The 21,369-nt window shown below is 38.2% G+C and overlaps 1 protein-coding gene across 1 annotated transcript in view; it reads right to left on the reverse strand.

The window, feature by feature from the left end:
* Positions 1–5,721: 5,721 nt before the first annotated feature.
* Positions 5,722–21,369, reverse strand: part of BBOX1 (gamma-butyrobetaine hydroxylase 1) — a gene marked incomplete at both ends in the record, with an annotated part of 76,259 nt that continues 60,611 nt past the window's right edge. The window contains 2 exons of the mRNA XM_079708378.1: positions 5,722–5,882; positions 7,612–7,778. Coding sequence (XP_079564504.1) covers positions 5,722–5,882; positions 7,612–7,778 — 328 coding nt within the window. The remainder of the gene's footprint in view (positions 5,883–7,611; positions 7,779–21,369) is intronic.

Consider the following 21,369-nt stretch of genomic DNA (forward strand, 5'->3'; position numbering starts at 1 on the left):
AGGGGATTTTTCTCTGATATTCACTATGAGAACTTGTAGAGTTCCTGAAGGTAAAACTCACAAAAATGTGAGGACCTCCCTATGACTGGGGTCCCCTAGAGATTTTGCCTCTTAGATATGTCCACTCTGAGCCTCCAGCAATTTGTCAATTATAAATTAGGGTTTCCTACCCTGGCACTGGTCCTGTGGATGTTTCTGCTCTTATAAGCTGTGATTTTCTGTACTTGCTTGTTTGTCTGTAGAGTTTGTCACAGCAGTTTGCCCTGTGACCTCACTTGTTTGATGGATCTAGGAAGTGTTGTTGATTTTTCAGTTTGTTTTACTTTTTACTTGTTGTAAAGAGAGCAAGGGCTTTGAAGCTCCTTGCATGGTGGTCTGAAAACTGAAAGTTCCCTGCTGGGATGTTTTAAATTGGTGAATGGACTGATCCTGGTAGAGAATGAAAAAGCTTCTGAGGCTAAAATTGGGTATGTGCACAGATAAAATGTGTTATACAAGTGGAAGAGGGAAAAGAAATGAGGTCCCACCTGGCACAAAAACTGAGGTTTTTCTAGATGACTGAGGTTCTGGGGTTGTGACCTAGGATATAAAATGGAGAGTACTAGTATGCCCTAGCTTCGCTCATTTATTTCACATACTTAGGCACTGGGGATACACTAATGAAAATATCTCTGTCTAAAGAGTGTATAATCTATTGGACACTGTTGGTTGGCTACTCAGCTTCTAAACTCATGGCGTTCATCTATTTCTTCAGAGGTACCATATTGCCTTCCATATCAGAGCCCTTACTCTTTTTGGTCTGCCTGCCATGCTCTCCTTGCCTGCTTTTCTCCTTCACCTAGACAAGGCTCTCCTATCTAGAGCAGACACTGGTGGTTGCCTACACATCATCTAACCTTAATCTTCATCCTGATGTTTTAGTTATTTGCTCTTCTCCACACAACAACCTGCACCAGTGATAGAGACTACCTCCCCTGTCCAAGGGCAGATATTGATTCATCTAAGTTAAACATGGAAATCTCATTTTCTTTTTCAGTCACTAGCTTAGGAGATTGTATTTGACACAATTGTGGTTGAGAAGGCATGAGAGGAAGCCTGTAGAAGGGGTTCTAGGAAAAGTTTCTCTGCTTCCAAGAAAGAGAGCTTTCTAGGAAAAGTTTCTCTGTTTCCAAGAAAAATATCAGACTTTTTATTCCTTTTCACACAGCCATGTCTGGATGTGATGCCTGGAACTTCTGTAGCCATTTTACCAACTTGAGGATGAAGCACACATATGAAGTAAGGCAGAAGCAAGAGAGCTACAGAGGAGTGGGACTGAGGAAATGTGATATGGGGAGACTGCCTCATTCCTGGACTTCATGTTTTGTGAGATAAAAAGTTTCTTTATTTTTAGATTAAGAGTTTCTCTTGATGTCAAAAGTACCATTAGTGTATATCATTCTTCATCAAACAACTCAAAAGTCAATTCCTCAAGGAAAGCTGAGCCCCACTCCCTTCAAATTAGTCCTATTCTCTTATTTTATGCTTTTGTATCTTAGACTTTTCACCTATAGCATTTACTACAATTTGTAATTAATTACTTCTGTGATTACTTGATCAATGCCTGATATTACCACTAGGCCATTAGCTCTATGAGGGCCTTTATGTCTGTCTTGCTCACCACTGTGTTACCAATGCCTTGAATAGTGTCTAGCACATAGTAGGTGCTCATGAATATTGATAGAATAAATAGATGAATATACAAACATTTATGTAAAGCTCACTGGGAACCAGAGGAAAGGGTGCTTAAGCCTGACTGGGAGAATCAGGGAAGGATTCACAAGAGAGGTGAAAGGAGGAAGGCGAGTTTTCCTGGCATAAAAGGTGGTAGGGAAGAATAGTCCAGACAGTTGGAAAAGCATGTGCAGAGACACAGAGGTATGTTCTAAGCCATTTAGTCTGAACAGATCACATTTTCATTGCAAGAACTTTTGGTTCAAATCTATCCTCAAAATGATATTTAACATAAAATGATATTTTTGTTCATAAAGTGTCTTCTGTTTCTTAGTTTAAATTCTGAACAGAGAAATTACCCTCAGTGTCACTCAGCTTTTCCATGGATTTCCTTCTTTTGCATAAATTCCCTCTAATGAAACTCACTTATTTACCTTTTAATGGTCCATTGGGGGGGGTGAATAGAGAACAACAAAGATACCTTGTGACATGTCATTCTGGTGACCTGTGAAGTTATTCTGATTAACCAGCCAAGAAGCTAATATTCTGCAAGTCAAATCTGAGAAATAGAACAGACAGTAAGAGTCCATGCTGCCAAATAGGGGTAAATTCTAATCCAAGTTGCATCAGATCTATTATGAGTTTGGAGGAAAGTCAAATCTTTAGACTATTATATCCAGGAAACCTAATCATCTTCAGTCAGCACCAGCTGCCATAGCCCATAATATGTCATGTCCTATATAATGCTTCAGAAATTGTTGCAATGGCATCCAATCCTTTTGTCCCTTCTTTCCAGGGCAGAAATAATTTTTCAGCAGAGAAGGAAGCAGCCAGTCCATGGGGCGCTGGTTTGGAATGTTGTCGTCTAGTGACAAAATACAATATGTAAGAGGTCTAGCTGATTTTGAATGTAAGCCACCGCTGATATGTTCAGGGTGTAACTGATTCCACAAACTAGGCCAATATCATTAGTTTATCATCATATCATGAGGCTTGTAATTTTGGTCATGATCACTAAATGTCTCCAGGAAAACAAGTAATGATTTCATCCATCATTTATATACTTTCCACATGCAGATCTCCAGTCCAGGTCTCTGTCCTGAGCTGTATGTATATACAGAGCAAACTGTCAAATGGACTAGTCCAAGGACAATTCAAGTTCAGTCTGTTCAAAACTGGATTCATTGTCTTACCCACAAGCTTTCTTCTGCTCTTGTGGTTTCTCTTCTTAAGCATGGAATCACTGTTAATCCATTTTTCTTAACTAGAAACCCAGCAGGCATCCTGGACATCTCATTCATTCTCTACATACAGAGAGGCACCAAGTTCTCTAGATTTAGCCTTCTAAGTATCTCTCTATTCCCTCTCCCAGCATTCTGATTCAATCTTTCTTAACCTCTCATCTGGCTTCCTACAGTAAGTAGATTTATAACCTCATAAGTGGATGTATAGCTTCTAGCCTTGCTCATTTACAATTTCCTCCACAATGTAGCCAGGTGGATCTTTAAAAAAATGAATATCTGACCAAGGCACTTTATTGTTTAAAAACCTTTAAATGGCTCCTCTTTGCTTTCAAGATAACATGTCAGCTCTTTAGTGCAACATACATTTTGACATTTCATGACTTGGTCCCTATATCCCTCTCTGGCATCATATATCTCTTTCCATCCTTATCTACCCTCTCCCTCTACAACCTCTGTTATTATATCTAATTATAGTTAACATCTATTGAGTGTGTACCCTCAGCTAGGAACCATGATAAATGCTTTACATTAATATTTTCCAAACTTCTCTGCTGATGTCTATCACCTGGGATCTTTGCTCAAAATACAGTCCCTAGTTCTTAGCCCAGATCCACTGAGTCATAGTCTTCAGGGACTGAGTCTGGGAAGTTGTATTAAACACACACACACACACACACACACACACACGACTCTTATCATCTGAGAAATTTGGGAAAACACTGCTCTACATGAACTTTTACTTAATCCACATAAAAATTTAATGAGATAAGAACTGTTATTAGTCTCATATATAGACAGCAATCTGAGGCTTAAGGGAAGAAGTTATTTGTCCAAAGACACATAGTTAACTGATTATCATTATTACAATTTGAACCTAGGCATCCAATCCCAGGATTTACAACCCTGCTATGCTCTACTCTCTCAGTGCCTGCACTGTGACCACTTTCAATTCTCTGTGCCTTTTCTGCCCTTTGACTTGGAAAGTCATTTTCCCATCTTTGCCAGGAAAACTACTGTTAACACTCATTCAATTTACACTGAAGCTTTCATTAACCTCCCCAGTGTTGGTTGCCTTCCTATGAACGGTTCTGTTAACATAACACATCGTCATCTACATCCTTATCTGTTCCTCTACCAGACTATAAGCAGGAACATCCCAAGTCCTTCTATGTCCTTAGTCTAGCAGTGTGCCTGATATATACCAGGTATGTGATTAAATATCTGTCGAATGAATAAAAGTGTAACAAGTCACTTTAGTGTTGCAAGTGCTTGTGGTTTAGACGCTGTAAATGGATGGAGCTAGGGTTAGTCCAGAAACTTATTTGTTTTCAGGTATTGAATGCAGCCTCTTCAAATCAAGCCATGCCCCCATTGAACTTACCTGTTTTCATTCTAGGAGTCTCTTAGGAGAGGTGGGACTGAGAACCCAACCCACTTCATTTGAAGTATAGAGGAATCAAACATGTGTGGTGTACTATAGTAGCCCAAGGCAGGACCAGATGATGGGAAAGGACAAAGAAGGCCCCAGAAAGGGGCAGCGTTCCAAGAGAAAGAGGAGCCTTGGCAGGCGATGTGGACTTACTACCAGAGTTCAGAAAATAGAGGGGTGTGCTGACATAGGCCTAAGACACTTTTGATCCAGACTCCCAGTGCCATGGGCACACTATGAGTGTGAAACAAAAGTTAAAGCATGGATGGAAGTAGTGTTTTCACTCGGTCTTAAGGTGACAGGTAGAGCTCTACAGCGGTGGCAGTGATTAAGACTTTTGAAATAGGAGGCTTGGTTAGGTCCCAAAATGTATGGACTAAAAATCTATGTACTACCAGGATTTCAGCAAATGGAAATGCTGAGACTCCCCTTTTCGGCAGAGCTAGGGAAGGGACTGGGCACAACCGGAGTGGAACTTTCATGGCTGGTGGTGACACCTGTGTTCCATCACTGGAGGCAAGGCAGTGGCCATATAAGAAGCCAAGACCAGCAAGTCAAGCTGTCCAGAGGTTAACAAACATCATGTCCACTTATGAGTGTTGCATGCATCTTGGTTCTACCTTTTCTAGTTATTAGTTAAAGGCAAGGAGTGAGGAGAACTGATCCACGGACAGGGGTAAGCTATGCTGGCAGTGCTCGGGAGTATTTATTTGGGGCAAGAGCAACTTGGTGGGGGGTGGAACTAGATTTTCTTTTCATTTGGCATATTCTTGGATTTGGTATCATAATTTAGGTATTAAAAGAAATGCTGAGATCACCAGGTTGGTGAGGTCTGGAAATTGGGGTCATGTAATTCTGTAATAAGAGTAAACAAAAGAGATCTTTGAAAATATGAAGCCTCTTCCCAAGCATGCTAAAGACAGTCATATGAAGTCATGAAATATGAGACCCTCCAGGCAACAGAGCAGAAACATGTTTTGAGACAAGTTTTGTTTGAAACACAACCTTTATTTGAAACAAAAGCTTTATTTAAAAGAAGCCTTACTTGAAGAAAGACTTTGATACAAAACTATTTGAAGGCATTCTGGAGACTCTCACAGATGGGCAAAATAAATTAGATCATATAAGCAATTGGACAGAAGAGATGCTTTATTTGAAAAAGAGAGAGCATGGCTACAACATCTAAAAAGTTGGCAGTGTATATGACTACAAAGAAAAGAGAACTCTTGTGTTAAAGAAATTAATGTGTTACTGACATGACTCATGGCCTGTGAAGACAAATAACCTTGCCATATCTTATAAAATACACTCACTGGAATCTTATCGACAGGAGATTCAGTTTCTATTCCGGACACTCTGCCTTAAGATACGAAGCCTTGACATGACCACATCCCAGTCGGCATAAGCTCCTTCTAGATGGCGGGATATCTCAGTTCCTGCTTCATAGCTCCGTCGGCCATGAAGTAAGCGCCAGTTATCAAAGGTAATCACATCACCTAGACAGAAGATTTTTTTCAATATGAATATAATTCTGTGTGTAAATGATTTGCTGAGCTAGAAAATGTAAACTGCAAAACAGCATTGCTACTTGGTTCACATCAAGATGCAATATGTTTATTTCTTTACATAAAACTGTGCATTTGCTTTTTCATACAAATCAGGCCCACTGAATGGAGACTGCTTTAGACCTTTTGACATTTGAACTACATAGCTTGGGGGGCCCTTTTAGACACTTTTTATAATTCTTACTTAAAGTATTATCTCTGAATAAAACTTTTGAATTGTTCTTCCTGATGGTTACTTATCTCTTACTCAGAAGTGTTTTTTTTTAATTGAGTATAGTTGATTTATAATATTGTGTTAATTTCTGCTGTACAGCAAAGTGATTCAGTTATATATACATTCTTTTTTATATTCTTTTCCATTATGGTTTATTACAGGATATTGAATATAATTCCCTGTGATATATAGTAGGACCTTGTTGTTCATCCATTCTATATATAATAGTTTTCATCTGCTAACCCCAAATGTCCAATCCATCCCTTTCCCCAACCTTCTCCCCATTGACAATCACAAGTCTGTTCTCTATGTCTGTGAGTCTGTTTCATTTGTGTCACAATTTAGATTCCACATATAAGTGATATCATATGGTATTTGTTTTTTTCCTCCTGACTTAAGAAGTATTTATTTCTACTTTAACAGCTTCAAACAATTATAAGGGTAGTGACATTCTTGGTTTGTCTTTCATGTTCCTAGTATTTTATGTACATAATTTCTTTGCCTCATAAAAATCTTGAAAGGAGAGTATTATCTCATATTTTCATACATGAGAAAACTGAAGCTCTGAGCAGTTGAGGCACTTGCCAGGAGACACACTGCCATTGAATGGTGAAGCTTGAATTCCAACTCCTATTTTGGGGGTATTTTTCTCCCATGGTATGTCCATTTTACATGTTGCTGCTCTTAAACTCAACTTGGTGTTGACTTCATAGCAGCGGATTTATGGATATTTCTAGTATTATCTTATTATACCAAAGATCAATTCAAAAAATAATCACACATGAAAAGTATCTTCCACTTGGCCCAATCAGCAGGAGGGAGAAATTATGCTTTTTATTTTAGATATCAAAAGCCTCAAGTTTGATGTCACTTTATTGAGTAGAGATGGTCCAGACAAACCATAGTGCTTTCTGCTCCTTTATCCAAGTGGCTGGAATACTTCAAGTACTACTTTATTTCAGGTAGCACCATCAGATAAGATAAGAGTAATGAGTAAACCCTACTCATGTACTTTAGAGTGAGGCTCATGGAGATAATTTTATGTATTTGCCAAGATAGAAGAATTAAGTACAGGTTTCAGTTTGTATTGATTGGCTATCAAAATAGAAAATATAAGTCATCAGTCTTCATATCAGACATGAGATTTTATTTGGTCTGTAGCTTGTCTTTCAATATTTATTCTTTAGGTTATAGGTTATTAAATTTTGGTGTGCTTAAGGATTACCTAGGGACTTATTAAAATAAGTATTTTAAAGTCTGGAGTCAATTTAGAGGAAGGGTAGGGGCCAGGAGTCTGCTATTTAAGCAAGTTGGCTGCTCACCAAGACTCTGTTGTTAGTGTTCCACATGGCATGTTTGAGAAACACTGCTCTAGATATTGTGCTAAATGGTTAAGGTTGAAGAAAATCCATTCTTTCAGTTGTCTGAGAAAATGTGTTCACTGACCTGGGCTCATCTTGAAAGTAAACTTGAATTCTTTACAATTCATGAGGTCAACAAACTCCTTCAGAGCAGCATAAAAAGGCTGAACTCTTTCAACAGGTACGTCAAATATTGTGTCTCTAGTTGCATTATTGAAGTTGATGCGAGCCACTTGGCCTTTATCGTCTAATCTATTTTTCAAAGAGAAAAAGTTAAAATATAGAAGTCATGAAGTATCTGTTTCCATTTGTAAGGGTCATTTCATCTTGGAAGATATTTCTGAAATACAATATTAAAGAATCCAAACACATGTACAGAAGATATTAAGGTTATCTGTGGTACAATGTACTCATTTGTTTTTTTCACATATTCATTTAGCAAGAATTTTTTGAAATCTTACTACATAAGTGCCAGAATTGATTCAAATTAATTTAAAATAAATGTTTCTGAGAAATTCCAGCTAAAATTTATTTGTTTAGAAAATAAATTCATTCTTTATTCTTTAAAACAGTAGCTTTTACATATTAAAATATTTTTGTTACAGTTCATAGGTCAATCACTTTATATGTTTCATCTATGGAACTTTTAAATATGATTTTACTGGAACAATATGGGGAAGAAAAAATTGTTTTTTAAAAATTGGAAATACTCTGTTCTATTTCAATCCCTAATTTATAGATGGGGAAACTGAGGCACAGAGAAAGAAGAATCTAGCCTGAGGCACATTCTTTGGATCTTTCCATCTATACTATGTATCTTAGTGTATAGGCTTCTAGAAGACTGATACTGAATGTCATTTAACATTGTATTCCCAGCAATTAACATAGATGCTGGATATAACAGGCAGTTATTAAATATTTGTTGCATATATAACTTTGTATGTATTTTTTTCAGTACATTTAGAGAGTACCAAGGTCTTTTTAGTAACTTGGGAGATCCTAATGTTGTGATCTCTATATTCTTTCTTAGAATATAAATCATGATCACGACAATGTAACATAATACTGTTTTCAATGTAACAAATGATAACATTATTTCTAACTTTAAGTTTGCTGGTTATAATTAGTGAGGCATGACCATTTAGACACAGAGACAAAAGGAAGAGACACAATTTTTTTTTAACTTATTCGGAAGGTGAACTTTTCTCCAGTTCTAAAACATCAACCAACTTTACCTTTTCTTTAGGTACAGGAGGGATGGATAAAAACTGAAGGTGGGCAAGGATGGTGACAAAGTGCCAAGAATTACTCCTGGGCCAGCTTAGGAGGTGGTAATGTGAACCAACAGCTGACTGATGGGTCAAACCGAACAGACTGTCACGTTGCAGGGGTTGGTGACACTGATTTGGGGTCTAGATTACACTTAGCTAGATGCTCACACAGAGTGAACCATTATCAGCAAGCTAGGTTATGGAAGGAAGGATGCAGTGGCCTGTGATATACAAAGTATGGCTATCTGGGCCCCTGTGCTTTGTGCCTCAGATTAATAGTCAATCCTCTGAGCCAATGGCAAGTGTAATGATAAACTCTAAGAAATACTGATTAGCAGCAACTCTTTGCTTATTGAATAGTGACTGAAAACTACCTATTGAACCATATAGGGAAAGAATGTAAGAAAGGAACAGGTTTTCAGAAAAGGCTCTTAGAACTTGAATTTATATATATTGATAAAATACAAATATGACTGAATAGGCAGTGAAGGGCCCTCCCCTGTTGCCCCATCTTCTCCACATAGATAAAGGATGCTCTGTGGCCTGCAGGTTGTGGCTTTATGAACAAAGAATCAAGGAAGAGGTCAGTCAGCAGAAGAGACTGTGGACCTCTGGGTTTGAGGGGTACAAAGGGCAGTGCTTGGCCTTTCAATTGCCCCATTAGTGTTCATACTGCTGGTTTCAGACCCCTTTCACAGTTTCTGAGGGCATTTTGCCTTTTCATCTTATCTTTAAAATTCTAGCCTGACTGCTCCTGACCCACATTCCCTCCTCTCCCTCTGCATTATTTTCTGTACATATACCAATGACACCCTTTGTGTCATCCTCCATGACACTGACAAGTTTGTCACATCTTTGAAACTTCTTGGGGTCTTCCAGCCCAGCCACTCTGGTGATGTTTTTTTTTTCCCACTAACACCGTAATTCTTGCATGGGAATGGTTATGCTAGTTATGAGCTCTCTCTTTTGGAGTCCAGGTATGTATCCTCACATATCTTTGAAAGGAACTTCGTGATTCATTAATCTCATGAAATCAGAATTGTGTGTCCCATGGTACATTGTATTAAGTTTTCATTTCCAAGAGTTCACATATGTGGGCAAAAATAAGCAATTTCTCTGTGTGTGTACATGTGTGTAACACAGCCTCTGTCTCTTTTCACCTGGTATCTACTTTCTATATGAGAAAATAAGAAACACATTTTTTATTTAACATTCTCAGTAATGACCTGAGGAGAAATAGAAAGTAAATTTAGTTTTGAGGTCTAGAGATGTTATCCTGAGGATTGAAGAATGTTAGGGGAGATGAGTGGCTGGCATCTTGAAGATCAACCTAAAATGCAAAATTGAATCTTAGTAAGCAGGATATTCTGTGTGCAAAAACAGAATGAAAGGAAGGTCTTGATGCAGGATTATATGCTGAGGAAGGGTGAAAAGCCCCCAAAGATAAGAAATAACCAGCTATGTATTAGTTATTCATAAAGGACAAGCATTTAAACAGAAACAAACAACGTGGTGACTGCAAATTAGTAAAAGCAAAACATCATCAGTGATGTCAATAAAAGAACCCAAGGAGGGCTTCCCTGGTGGCGCAGTGGTTGAGAGTCCGCCTGCCAATGCAGGGGACACGGGTTCGTGCCCCGGTCCGGGAAGATCCCACATGCCGCGGAGCGGCTGGGCCCGTGAGCCATGGCCACTGAGCCTGCGCGTCCGGAGCCTGTGCTCCGCAATGGGAGAGACCACAACAGTGAGAGGCCCACGTACCACAAAAAAAAAAAAAAAAAAAAAAAGAACCCAAGGAAAAGACTGTAGAATCATCTTCTACAATCCAAGTGGATGCTGTGGATACGACTCGTTAGTTAAAATATTATTTCTCATTGAGAGACGTGATGTGAATTTGTTGTGAGAATATCACTATGGTCTTGCCCACCACATCACATTTTATGCAAGAAAAATTTATTTCAGACTTTAAAAGCATCTCAAATCTTGCAAACGGATTATGTTCCCTCCTTGCTTTGGTCTTTAGAAACTCAGAGCTGAAATTAAAATCTATCACCAGTAAATGTGTTGGATTATGAAAATTATGGCTAGCTAAAATTTATTCTGCCCTTTCTGATCCAGGCACTTTGACAGGGCTGTCTGTATATTATCTCTATAATTCCCACTATAATTGTTATGTGGTAAGTATTAATATCACTTTTCCTTTTTTTCTTTTAACTGACAATTACTCCTTTTCGTGGCTTAGCAAGAATAAGTCACTTGACCAACAACTCACAGATAACAAGAGGAGTTGTGTTCATGTGACTGAATTTGTAACCAGTAGGATGCAACACTATAGCTTAATCTCACTATTATTTTCGTCCTAGTTACTTTGTTTTTTATTGTACTGCATGATACTTAACTTTCTCAGCAGCCTCCAAGATCTTTTTGTATTAGATAGGACATAAGCATCTCAAAAGACTTAAAAGATTTAACCACCAGGAAAATTAACCCAAACACTCAGGGGACCGAGGCCCTTGATTAACTGAAAACTCACTTTGTTTCATCTCCTGTTGTTAAAAATACATTTTAAGTGAATTAATGTTAACCACTTGATATTCTCTATGGATATCCCTGAGACCTTGATAATGGCCAAATTCTAGAATGTTATTGCAAAAAATAACAAAAGCAAATTATGATGATAGATATTCAGTTAATCTCACTCAAGGAGACCTTCAAGATGGCAGAAGAGTAAGACGCGGAGATCACCTTCCTCCCCACAAATACATCAGAAATACATCTACACGTGGAACAACTCCTACAGAACACCTACTGAACACTGACAGAAGACCTCAGACCTCGCAAAAGGCAAGAAACTCCCCACGTACCTGGGTAGGGCAAAAGAAAAAAGAAATAACAGAGATAAAAGGATAGGGACGGGACCTGCACCAGTGGGAGGGAACCCTGAAGGAGGAAAGGTTTCCACGCACTAGGAAGCCCCTTCGCGGGCGGAGACTGTGGGTGGCAGAGGGGGGAAGCTTCGGAGCCACAGAGGAGAGCGCAGCAACAGGAGTGCAGAGGGCAAAGCGGAGAGATTTCCGCACGGAGGATCGGTGCCGACCGGCACTCACCAGCCCGAGAGGCTTGTCTGCTCACCCGCCGGGGCGGGCGGGGCTGGGAGCTGAGGCTTGGGCTTCTGTCGGAGCGCAGGGAGAGGACTGGCGGCGTGAACACAGCCTGAAGGGGTTAGTGCGCCACGGCTAGCCGGGAGGGAGTCCGGGAAAAAGTCTGGAGCTGCCGAAGAGGGAAGAGACCTCTTCTTGCCTCTCTGTTTCCTGGTGCGCGAGGAGAGGGGGTTCAGAGCGCCGCTTAAAGGAGCTCCAGAGACGGGCGCGAGCTGCGGCTGAAAGAGCGGACCCCAGAGACGGGCGTGGGACGCTGGGGCTGCTGCTGCCACCGCCAAGAGGCCTGTGTGCGAGCGCAGGTCACTGTCCACGCCCCCTTTCCGGGGAGCCTGTGCAGCCCATCACTGCCAGGGTCCTGGGATCCAGGGACAACTTCCCCGGGAGAACGCATGGCGCACCTCAGGCTGGTGCAACGTCACGCCGGCCTCTGCCACCGCAGGATCTTCCCGCATCTGTACCCCTCCCTCACTCCGGCCTGAGTGAGCCAGAGCCCCCGAATCAGCAGCTCCTTTAACCCCGTCCTGTCTGAGCGAAGAACAGACGCCCTCAGGCGACCTACACGCAGAGGCGGGTCCAAATCCAAAGCTGAACCCCGGGAGCTGTGCGAACAAAGAAGAGAAAGGGAAATCTCTCCCAGCAGCCTCAAGAGCAGTGGATTAAATATCCACAAACAACATGATGTACCCTGCATCTCTGGAATACCTGAATAGACAACGAATCATCCAAAATTGAGGCAGTGGACTTTGGGAGCAATGATATATATATATATAATTTCCTTTTTCTCTTTCTGTGACTGTGTATGTGTATGCTTCTGTGTGTGATTTTATCTTATAGCTTTGATTTGACCATTTGTCCTAGCTTCTGTCTGTCCATTGTTTTTTTTTTTTTTTTTAGTATAGTTTTTAGCAGTTGTTATCATTGGTATATTTGTTTTTTCATTTGGTTGCTCTCTTCTTTCTTTTTCTTTCTTTTTTGTTACTTTTTAATTATTTAATTTTTAATAATTATTTCTTATTTTAATAACTTTATTTTATTTATTTTATTCCTATCTTTCTTTCTTTTTTCCTTCCTTTTCTTCTGAGCCGAGAAGGTGGGAGAGCTGAGGTCAGGACACTGGTCCACTAGAGAACTCCTGGCTCCACATAATATCAAACGGCGAAAGCTCTCCCAGAGATCTCCATCTCAACATTAAGACCCAGCTCCATTCAACAAACAGCAAGCTACAGTGCTGGATATCCTATGCCCCAAAATAGAAAGAAAGGAACACAACTTCACCCATTAGCAGTGAGGCTGCCTAAAATCATAATAAGGTCACAGACACCCCAAAACACACCACTGGATGTGGACCTGCCCACCAGAAAGACAAATCCAGCCTCAACCACCAGAACACAGGCACTAGTCCCTTCCACCAGGAAGCCTACACAACCCACTGAGCCAACCCTAGCCACTGGGGGCAGACACCACAAACAATAGGAGCTATGAACCTGCAGCCTGCGAAAAGGAAACCACAAACACACTAAGTTAAGCAAAATGAGAAGACAAAGAAACACACAACAGATGGAGGAGCAAGATAAAAAGCCACCAGACCAAATAAATGAAGAGGAAATAGGCAGTCTACCTGAAAAAGAATTTAGAGTATTGATAATAAACATGATCCAAAATCTTGGAAATAGAATGGAGAAAATACAAGAAATGTTTAACAAGGACCTAGAAGAACTAAAGAGCAAACAAACAATGATGAACAACACAATAAATGAAATTAAAAATTCTCTAGAAGGAAACAGTAGCAGAATAACCTAGGCAGAAGAACGGATAACTGATCTGGAAGATAAAATAGGGGAAAAAACTACTGCAGAGCACAATAAAGACAAAAGAATAAAAACAATTGAGGACAGTCTCAGAGACCTCTGGGACAACATTAAACTCACCAACATTTGAATTATAGGGGTCCCAGAAGAAGAAGAGAAAAAGAAAAGGATTGAGAAAATATTTGAAGAGATTATAATTGAAAACTACCCTAATATGGGAAAGGAAATAGTTAATCAAGTCCAGAAAGCACAGAGAGTCAAATACAGGATAAATCCAAGCAGAAACATGCCAAGACACATACTAATCAAACTATAAAAAATTAAATACAAAGAAAAAATACTAAAAGCAGCAAGGGAAAAACAACAAATAACCTACAAGGGAATCCCCATCAGGTTAACAGCTGATCCTTCAGCAGAAACACTGTAAGCCTGAAGGGAGTGGCAGGACATATTTAAAGTGATGAAAGGGAAAACCTACAACCAAGGTTACTCTACCTGGCAAGGATCTCATTCAGATTTGACAGAGAAATTAAAACATTTACAGACAAGCAAAAGCTAAGAGAATTCAGCACCACCAAACCAGCTTTACAAGAGAATTCAGCACCACCAAACCAGCTTTACAACAAATGCTAAAGGAACTTCTCTAGGAAGGAAACACAAGAGAAGGAAAAGACCTACAATAACAAACCCAAATGAATTAAGAAAATGACACTAGGAACATACATATTGATAATTACCTTAAATGTAAATGGATTAAATGCTCCAACCAAAAGACAGACTGGCTGAATGGATACAAAAACAAGGCCTGTATATATGCTGTCTACAGGAGACACACTTCAGACCTAAGGATACATACAGACTGAAAGTGAGGGGATGGAAAAAGATATTCCATGCAAATGGAAATCAAAAGTAAGCTGGAGTAGCAATTCTCATATCAGACAAAATAGACTTTAAAATAAAGACTATTACAAGAGACAAAGAAGGACACTACATAATGATCAAGGGATCAAGCCAAGAAGAAGTTATAACAATTGTAAATATTTATGCACCCAACAAAGGAGCACCTCAATATATAAGGCAAATGCTAATAGCCACAAAAGGGTAAATTGACAGTATCAGAATCATAGTAGGGGACATTAACACCCCACTTTCATAAATGGACAGATGATCTAAAATAAAAATAAATAAGGAAACACAAGCTTTAAATGACACATTAAACAAGATTCACTTAATTGATATTTATAAGACATTCCATCGCAAAATAATAGCATACACTTTCTTTTCAAGTGCTCAAGGAACATTCTCCAGGATACATCATAACTTAGGTCACAAATCAAGCCTTGGTATATTTAAGAAAATTGAAATCATATCAAGTATCAATTCCAACCACAATGCTATGAGACTATATATCAATTACAGGAAAAAAATCTGTAAAATATACAAACACATGGAGATTAAACAATACACTACTAAATAACCAAGAGATCACTGAAGAAAACAAAGAGGAAATCAAAAAATACCTAGAAACAAATGACAATGAAAACACAACGACCCAAAACCCATGGGATGCAGCAAAAGCAGTTCTAAGAGGGAAGTTTATAGCAATACAGTCCTACCACAAGAAACAAGAAACATCTCAAATTAACAAACTAACCTTACATTAAAAGCAGTTAGAGAAATAAGAGCAAAAACCCCCCAAAGTTAGCAGAAGGAAAGAAATAATAAAAATCAGATCTGCAAGAAATGAAAAAGAAATGAAGAAAACAGTAGCAAACATCAATAAAACTAAAAGCTGGTTCTTTGAGAAGATAAACAAAATTGATAAACCATTAGGCAGACTCAAGAGAAAAAAAGGGAGAAGAGTCAAATCAATAGAATTAGAAAAGAAAAAGGAGAAGTAACAACTGACACTGCAGAAATACGAAGGATCATGAGAGATTACTACAAGAAATTGTATGCCAGTAAAATGGACAGCCTAGAAGAAATGGACAAAGTCTTAGAAAAGCACAACTTTCAGGGACTGAACCAGGAAGAAATAGAAAATATAAACAGACCAATCACAAGCAGTGAAATTGAGACTGTGATTAAAAATCTTCCAACACACAAAGCCAAGGACCAGATGGCTTCACAGGCGAAAGCTATCATTTAGAGAAGAACTAACACCTATCCTTCTCAAACTCTTCCAAAATATAGCAGAGGGAGGAACACTCCCACACTCATTCTATGAGGCCACCATCACCCTGATACCAAAACCAGACAAAGATGTCACAAAGAAAGAAAACTACAGGCCAATATCACTGATGAACATTGATGCAAAAATCCTCAACAAAATACTAGCAAACAGAATCCAACAGCACATCAAAAGGATCATGCAACATGATCAAGTGGGGTTTATCCCAGGAATGCAAGGATTCTTCAATATATGCAAATCAATCAATGTGATAAACCATATTAACAAACTGAAGGAGAAAATCCATATGATCATCTCAATAGAGGGAGAAAAATCTTTCAACACAATTCAATACCCATTTATGATAAAAACCCTCCAGCAAGTAGGCATAGAGGAACTTACCTCAACATAATAAAGGCCATATATGACAAACTCACAGCCAACATCATTCTCAATGGTGAAAAACTGAAATCATTTCCACTAAGATCAGGAAGAAGATAAGGTTGCCCACTCTCACTACTATTATTCAACATAGTTTTTAAGTTTTAGCAACAGCAATCAGAGAAGAAAAAGAAATAAAAGGAATCTAAACTGGAAAAGAAGAAGTAAAGTTGTCACTGTTTGCAGATGACATGATACCATACATAGAGAATCCTAAAGATGGTACCAGAAAACTAGTAAAGGTAATCAATGAATTTGGTAAAATAGCAGGATACAAAATTAATGCACAGAAATCTCTTGCATTCCTATACACTAATGATGAAAAATCTGAAAGAGAAATTAAGGAAACACTCCCATTTACCATTGCAACTAAAAGAATAAAATACCTGGAATAAACCTACCTAAGGAGACAAAAGACCTGTATGCAGAAAACTATAAGACAATGATGAAAGAAATTAAAGATGGTACAAACAGATGGAGAGATATACCATATTCTTGGATTGGAAGAATCAAAGTTGTGAAAATGACTATACTATGCAAAGCAATCTACAGATTCAGTGCAATCCCTGTCAAACTACCAATGGCATTTTTCACAGAACTAGAACAAAAAATTTCACAATTTGTATGGAAACACAAAAGACCCTGAATAGACAAAGCAATATTGAAAAAGAAAAGCGGAGCTGGAGGAATCAGGCTCCCTGACTTCAGACTATAGTACAAAGTTACAGTCATCAAGAGAGTATGGTACTGGCACAAAAACAGAAATATAGATCAATGGAACAGGATAGAAAGCCCAGAGATAAACCCATGCACATATGGTCACCTTATTTTTGATAAAGCAGGCAAGAATATAAAATGGAGAAAAGACACCCTCTTTAATAATTGGTGCTGGGAAAACTGGACAGCTATATGTAAAAGAATTAAATTAGAACATTCCCTACACCATACAGAAAAATACACTCAAAATTGTTGAAAGACCTAAATTTAAGGCTAGACACTGTAAAACTGTTAGAGGAAAACATAGGCAGAACACTCTATGACATAAATCACAGCAAGATCCTTTTGGAACCACCTCCTAGAGAAATGGGAATGAAAACAAAAATAAACAAATGGGACCTAATGAAACTTCAAAGCTTTTGCACAGCAAAGGAAACCATAAACAAGATGAAAAGACAACCGTCAGAATGGGAGAATATATTTGCAAATGAAGCAACTGACAAAGGATTAATCTCCAAGATATACAAGCAGCTCAGGCAGCTCAATATCAAAAAAACAAACAACCCAATCCAAAAATGGGCAGAAGACCTAAATAGACTTTTCCCCGAAGAAGATATATGGATTGCCCACAAACATATGAAAGGAAGCTCTACATCACAAATCATTAGAGAAATGCAAATCAAAACTACAATGAGTTATCACTTCACACCAGTCAGAATGGCCATCATCAAAAAATCTACAAACAATAAACGCTGGAGTGGGTGTGGAGAAAAGGGAACCCTCTTGTGCTGTTGGTGGGAATGTAAATTGATACAGTCACTATGGAGAACAGTATGGAGGTTCCTTAAAAAACTAAAACTAGAACTACCATATGACCCAGCAATCCCACTACTGGGCATATACCCTGAGAAAACCATAATTCAAAAAGAGTCATGTACCACAATGTTCATTGCAGCTCTATTTACAATAGCTGGGATATGGAATCAACCTAAGTGTCCACTGACAGATGAATAGATAAAGAAGTTGTGGCCATATATACAATGGAATATTAGTCAGCCATAAAAAGAAACAAAACTGAGTGATTTGTAGTGAGGTGGATGGATCTAGAGTCTGTCATACAGAGTGAAGTAAGTCAGAAAGAGAAAAACAAATACCATATGCTAACACATATATATGGAATCTAAAAAAAAAAAAAGTTTCTGAAGAACCTAGGGGCAGGACAGGAATAATGATGCAGACGTAGACAATGGACTTGAGGACACGAGAAGGGGGAAGGGTAAGCTGGGACGAAGTGAGAGAGTGGCATGGGCTTATACATACTACCAAATGTAAAATAGATAGCTAGTGGGAAGCAGCTGCATAGTACATGTAGATCAGCTTGGTGCTTTGTGACCACGTAGAGGGGTGGGATAGGGAGGGAGGGAGGGAGGAAGACACAAGAGGGAGGAGGTACGGGGATATATGTATACGTATAGCTGATTCACTTTGTAATAAAGCAGAAACTAATACACCATTGCAAAACAATTATACTCCAGTAAAGCTGTTAAAAAAAAAAAATCTCACTCAATAGCTAAGCATTTTTTTCTTTTCGTTTTTGTTTTTTTCCCTCTGTTCTCTAACCCTGAAGAGTCTGCAACAATATTGTGTCACAACAAAATGGTAATTTGCCATGGGGTTTTAAGGTAACTTTTTTTTTAATTGTTGTATTTAGCCCATATATATTTAATGTCATTATTGATAAGGTCATGTTTAAATCTACAATCTTACCATTTCTTTTCTTTTTTTTCTTGAATTTTATTATATTTTATTTTTTATAAAGCAGGTTCTTATTAGTTATCCATCTTATACATATTAGTGTATGTATGTCAGTCCCAATACCCAAATTCATCCCCCCCCCACCCCCCCTGCTTTTCCTTCTTTTTGTCCATACGTTTGTTTTCTACATCTGTGTCTCATTTCTGCATTGCAAACTGGTTCAGCTGTACCATTTATTTAGATTCCACATATATGCTTTAATATATGATATTTGTTTTTCTCTTTCTGACTAACTTCACTCTGTGCAAAAGCTTTTAAGTTTCATTTGTTCCCATTTTTTAATTTTTGTTTTTATTTCCATTACTCCAGTGGGTGGGTCAGAAAATATCTTGCTGTGATTCATGTCAAAGAGTGTTCTTCCTATGTTTTCCTCAAAGTGTTTTATAGTGTCCGGTCTTACATTTTGGTCTTTAATCCATTTTGAGCTTATTTTTGTGTATGGTGTTAGGGAGTGTTCCAATTTCATTCTTTTACATGTAGCTGTCCAGTTTTCCCAGCACCACTTATTGAAGAGACTCTCTTTTCTCCATTATATTTCCTTGCCTCCTTTGTCATAGTTTAGTTGAGCATAGGTGCGTGGGTTTACCTCTTGGGTCTCTATCCTGTTCCATTGATCCATATTTCTGTTTTTGTGCCAGTACCATACTGTCTTGATTACTACAGCTTTGTAGTAAAGTCTCAAGTCAGGGAGTCTGATTCCTCCAGCTCTGTTTATTTCCCTAAAGACTGCTTTGGCTATTTGGGTCATTTGTGTCTCCATAAAAATTTTAAGATTTTTTGTTTGAGTTCTGTAAAAAAAATACCATTGGTAATTTGATAGGGATTGCATTGAATCTGTAGATTGCTTTGGGTAGTATAATCATTTTCACAATATTGTTTTTCCCAATCGAAGAACATGGTATATCTCTGCATTGGTTTGTATCATCTTTGATTTCTTTCATCAGTGTCTTATAGTTTTCTGAATACAGGTCTTTTACCTTAATAGGTAAGTTTATTCCTAGGTGTTTTATTCTTTTTTTTTTTTTTTTTTTTTTTGCAATGCTGAATGGGATTGTTTCCTTAATTTTTCTCTCTGATCTTTCATTGTTAGTGTATAGGATTGCAAGAGATTTCTGTGCATTAATTTTGTATCCTGCAAATTTACCAAATTCATTGATTAGCTGTAGTGGTTTTCTGGTGGCATCTTTAGGATTATCGACATATAGTATCATGTCACCTGCAAACAGTGACAGTTTTACTTCTTTTTTTCCAACTTGTGTTCCTTTTATTTCTTTTTCTTCTCTGATTGCCATGGCTAGGACTTCCAAAACTATGTTGAATAATAGTGGCAAGAGTGGACATCCTTGTCTTATTCCTGATCTAGAGAAATGCTTTCAGTTTTTCACAATTGAGAATGATGTTTGCTGTGGGTTTGTCGTATATGGCCTTTATTATGTTGAGGCAGGTTCCCACTGTTTGCCCACTTTCTGGAGAGTTTTTATCATAAATGGGTGTTGAATTTTGTCAAAAGCTTTTATTGCATCTATTGAGATGATCATATGGTTTTTATTCTTCAACTTGTTAATATGGTGTATCACATTGATTGATTTGCATATATTGAAGAATCCTTGCATCCATGGGATAAATTCCACTTGGTCATGGTGTATGATTCTTTTAATATGTTGCATTCTGTTTGCTAGTATTTTGTTGAGGATTTTTGCATGTTTATTTATGAGTGATATTGGTATATAATTTTCTTTTTTTGTAGTATCTTTATCTGGTTTTGGTATCAGGGTGATTATGGCCTCATAGAATGAGTTTGGGAGTGTTCCTTCCTCTACAATTTTTTGGAAGAGTTTGAGGAGGATGGGTGTTGAGTCTTCTCTAAATGTGTGATAGAATTGTCCTGTGAAGCTATCTGGTCCGGGGCTTTTGTTTGTTGGAAGATTTTAATCACAGTTACAGTTTCATTACTTGTGATTGGTCTGTTCCTATTTTCTCCTTATTCCTGGTTCAGTTTTGTAAGGTTATACCTTTCTAAGAATTTGTCCAGTTCTTCCAGGTTGTCCATTTTATTGGCATAGAGTTTCTTTCAGTAGTCTCTTTTGATGTTTTGTATTTCTGTGGTGTCCCTTGTAACTTCTCCTTTTTCACTTCTAATTTTATTGACTTGAGTCCTCTCGCTCTTTTTCTTGATGAGTCTGGCTAATGTTTTATCAATTTTGTTTATCTTCTCAAAGAACCAGCTTTTAGTTTTATTGATCTTTGCTATTGTTTTCTTTGTTTCTATTTCATTTATTTCTGCTCTGATCTTTATCATTTCTTTCCTTCTACTAACTTTGGGTTTTGTTTGTTCTTCTTTCTCTAGTTCCTCTAGGTGTATGGCTAGATTGTTTATTTGAAATTTTTCTTGTTTCTTGAGGTCGGATTGTATTGCTATAAACTTCCCTGTTAGAACTGCTTTTGATGCATCCCAGAGGT

This window comes from Hyperoodon ampullatus (genome assembly GCF_949752795.1).
Source record: "Hyperoodon ampullatus genome assembly, chromosome: 7".
Classification (NCBI taxonomy): Eukaryota; Metazoa; Chordata; class Mammalia; order Artiodactyla; family Ziphiidae; genus Hyperoodon; species Hyperoodon ampullatus.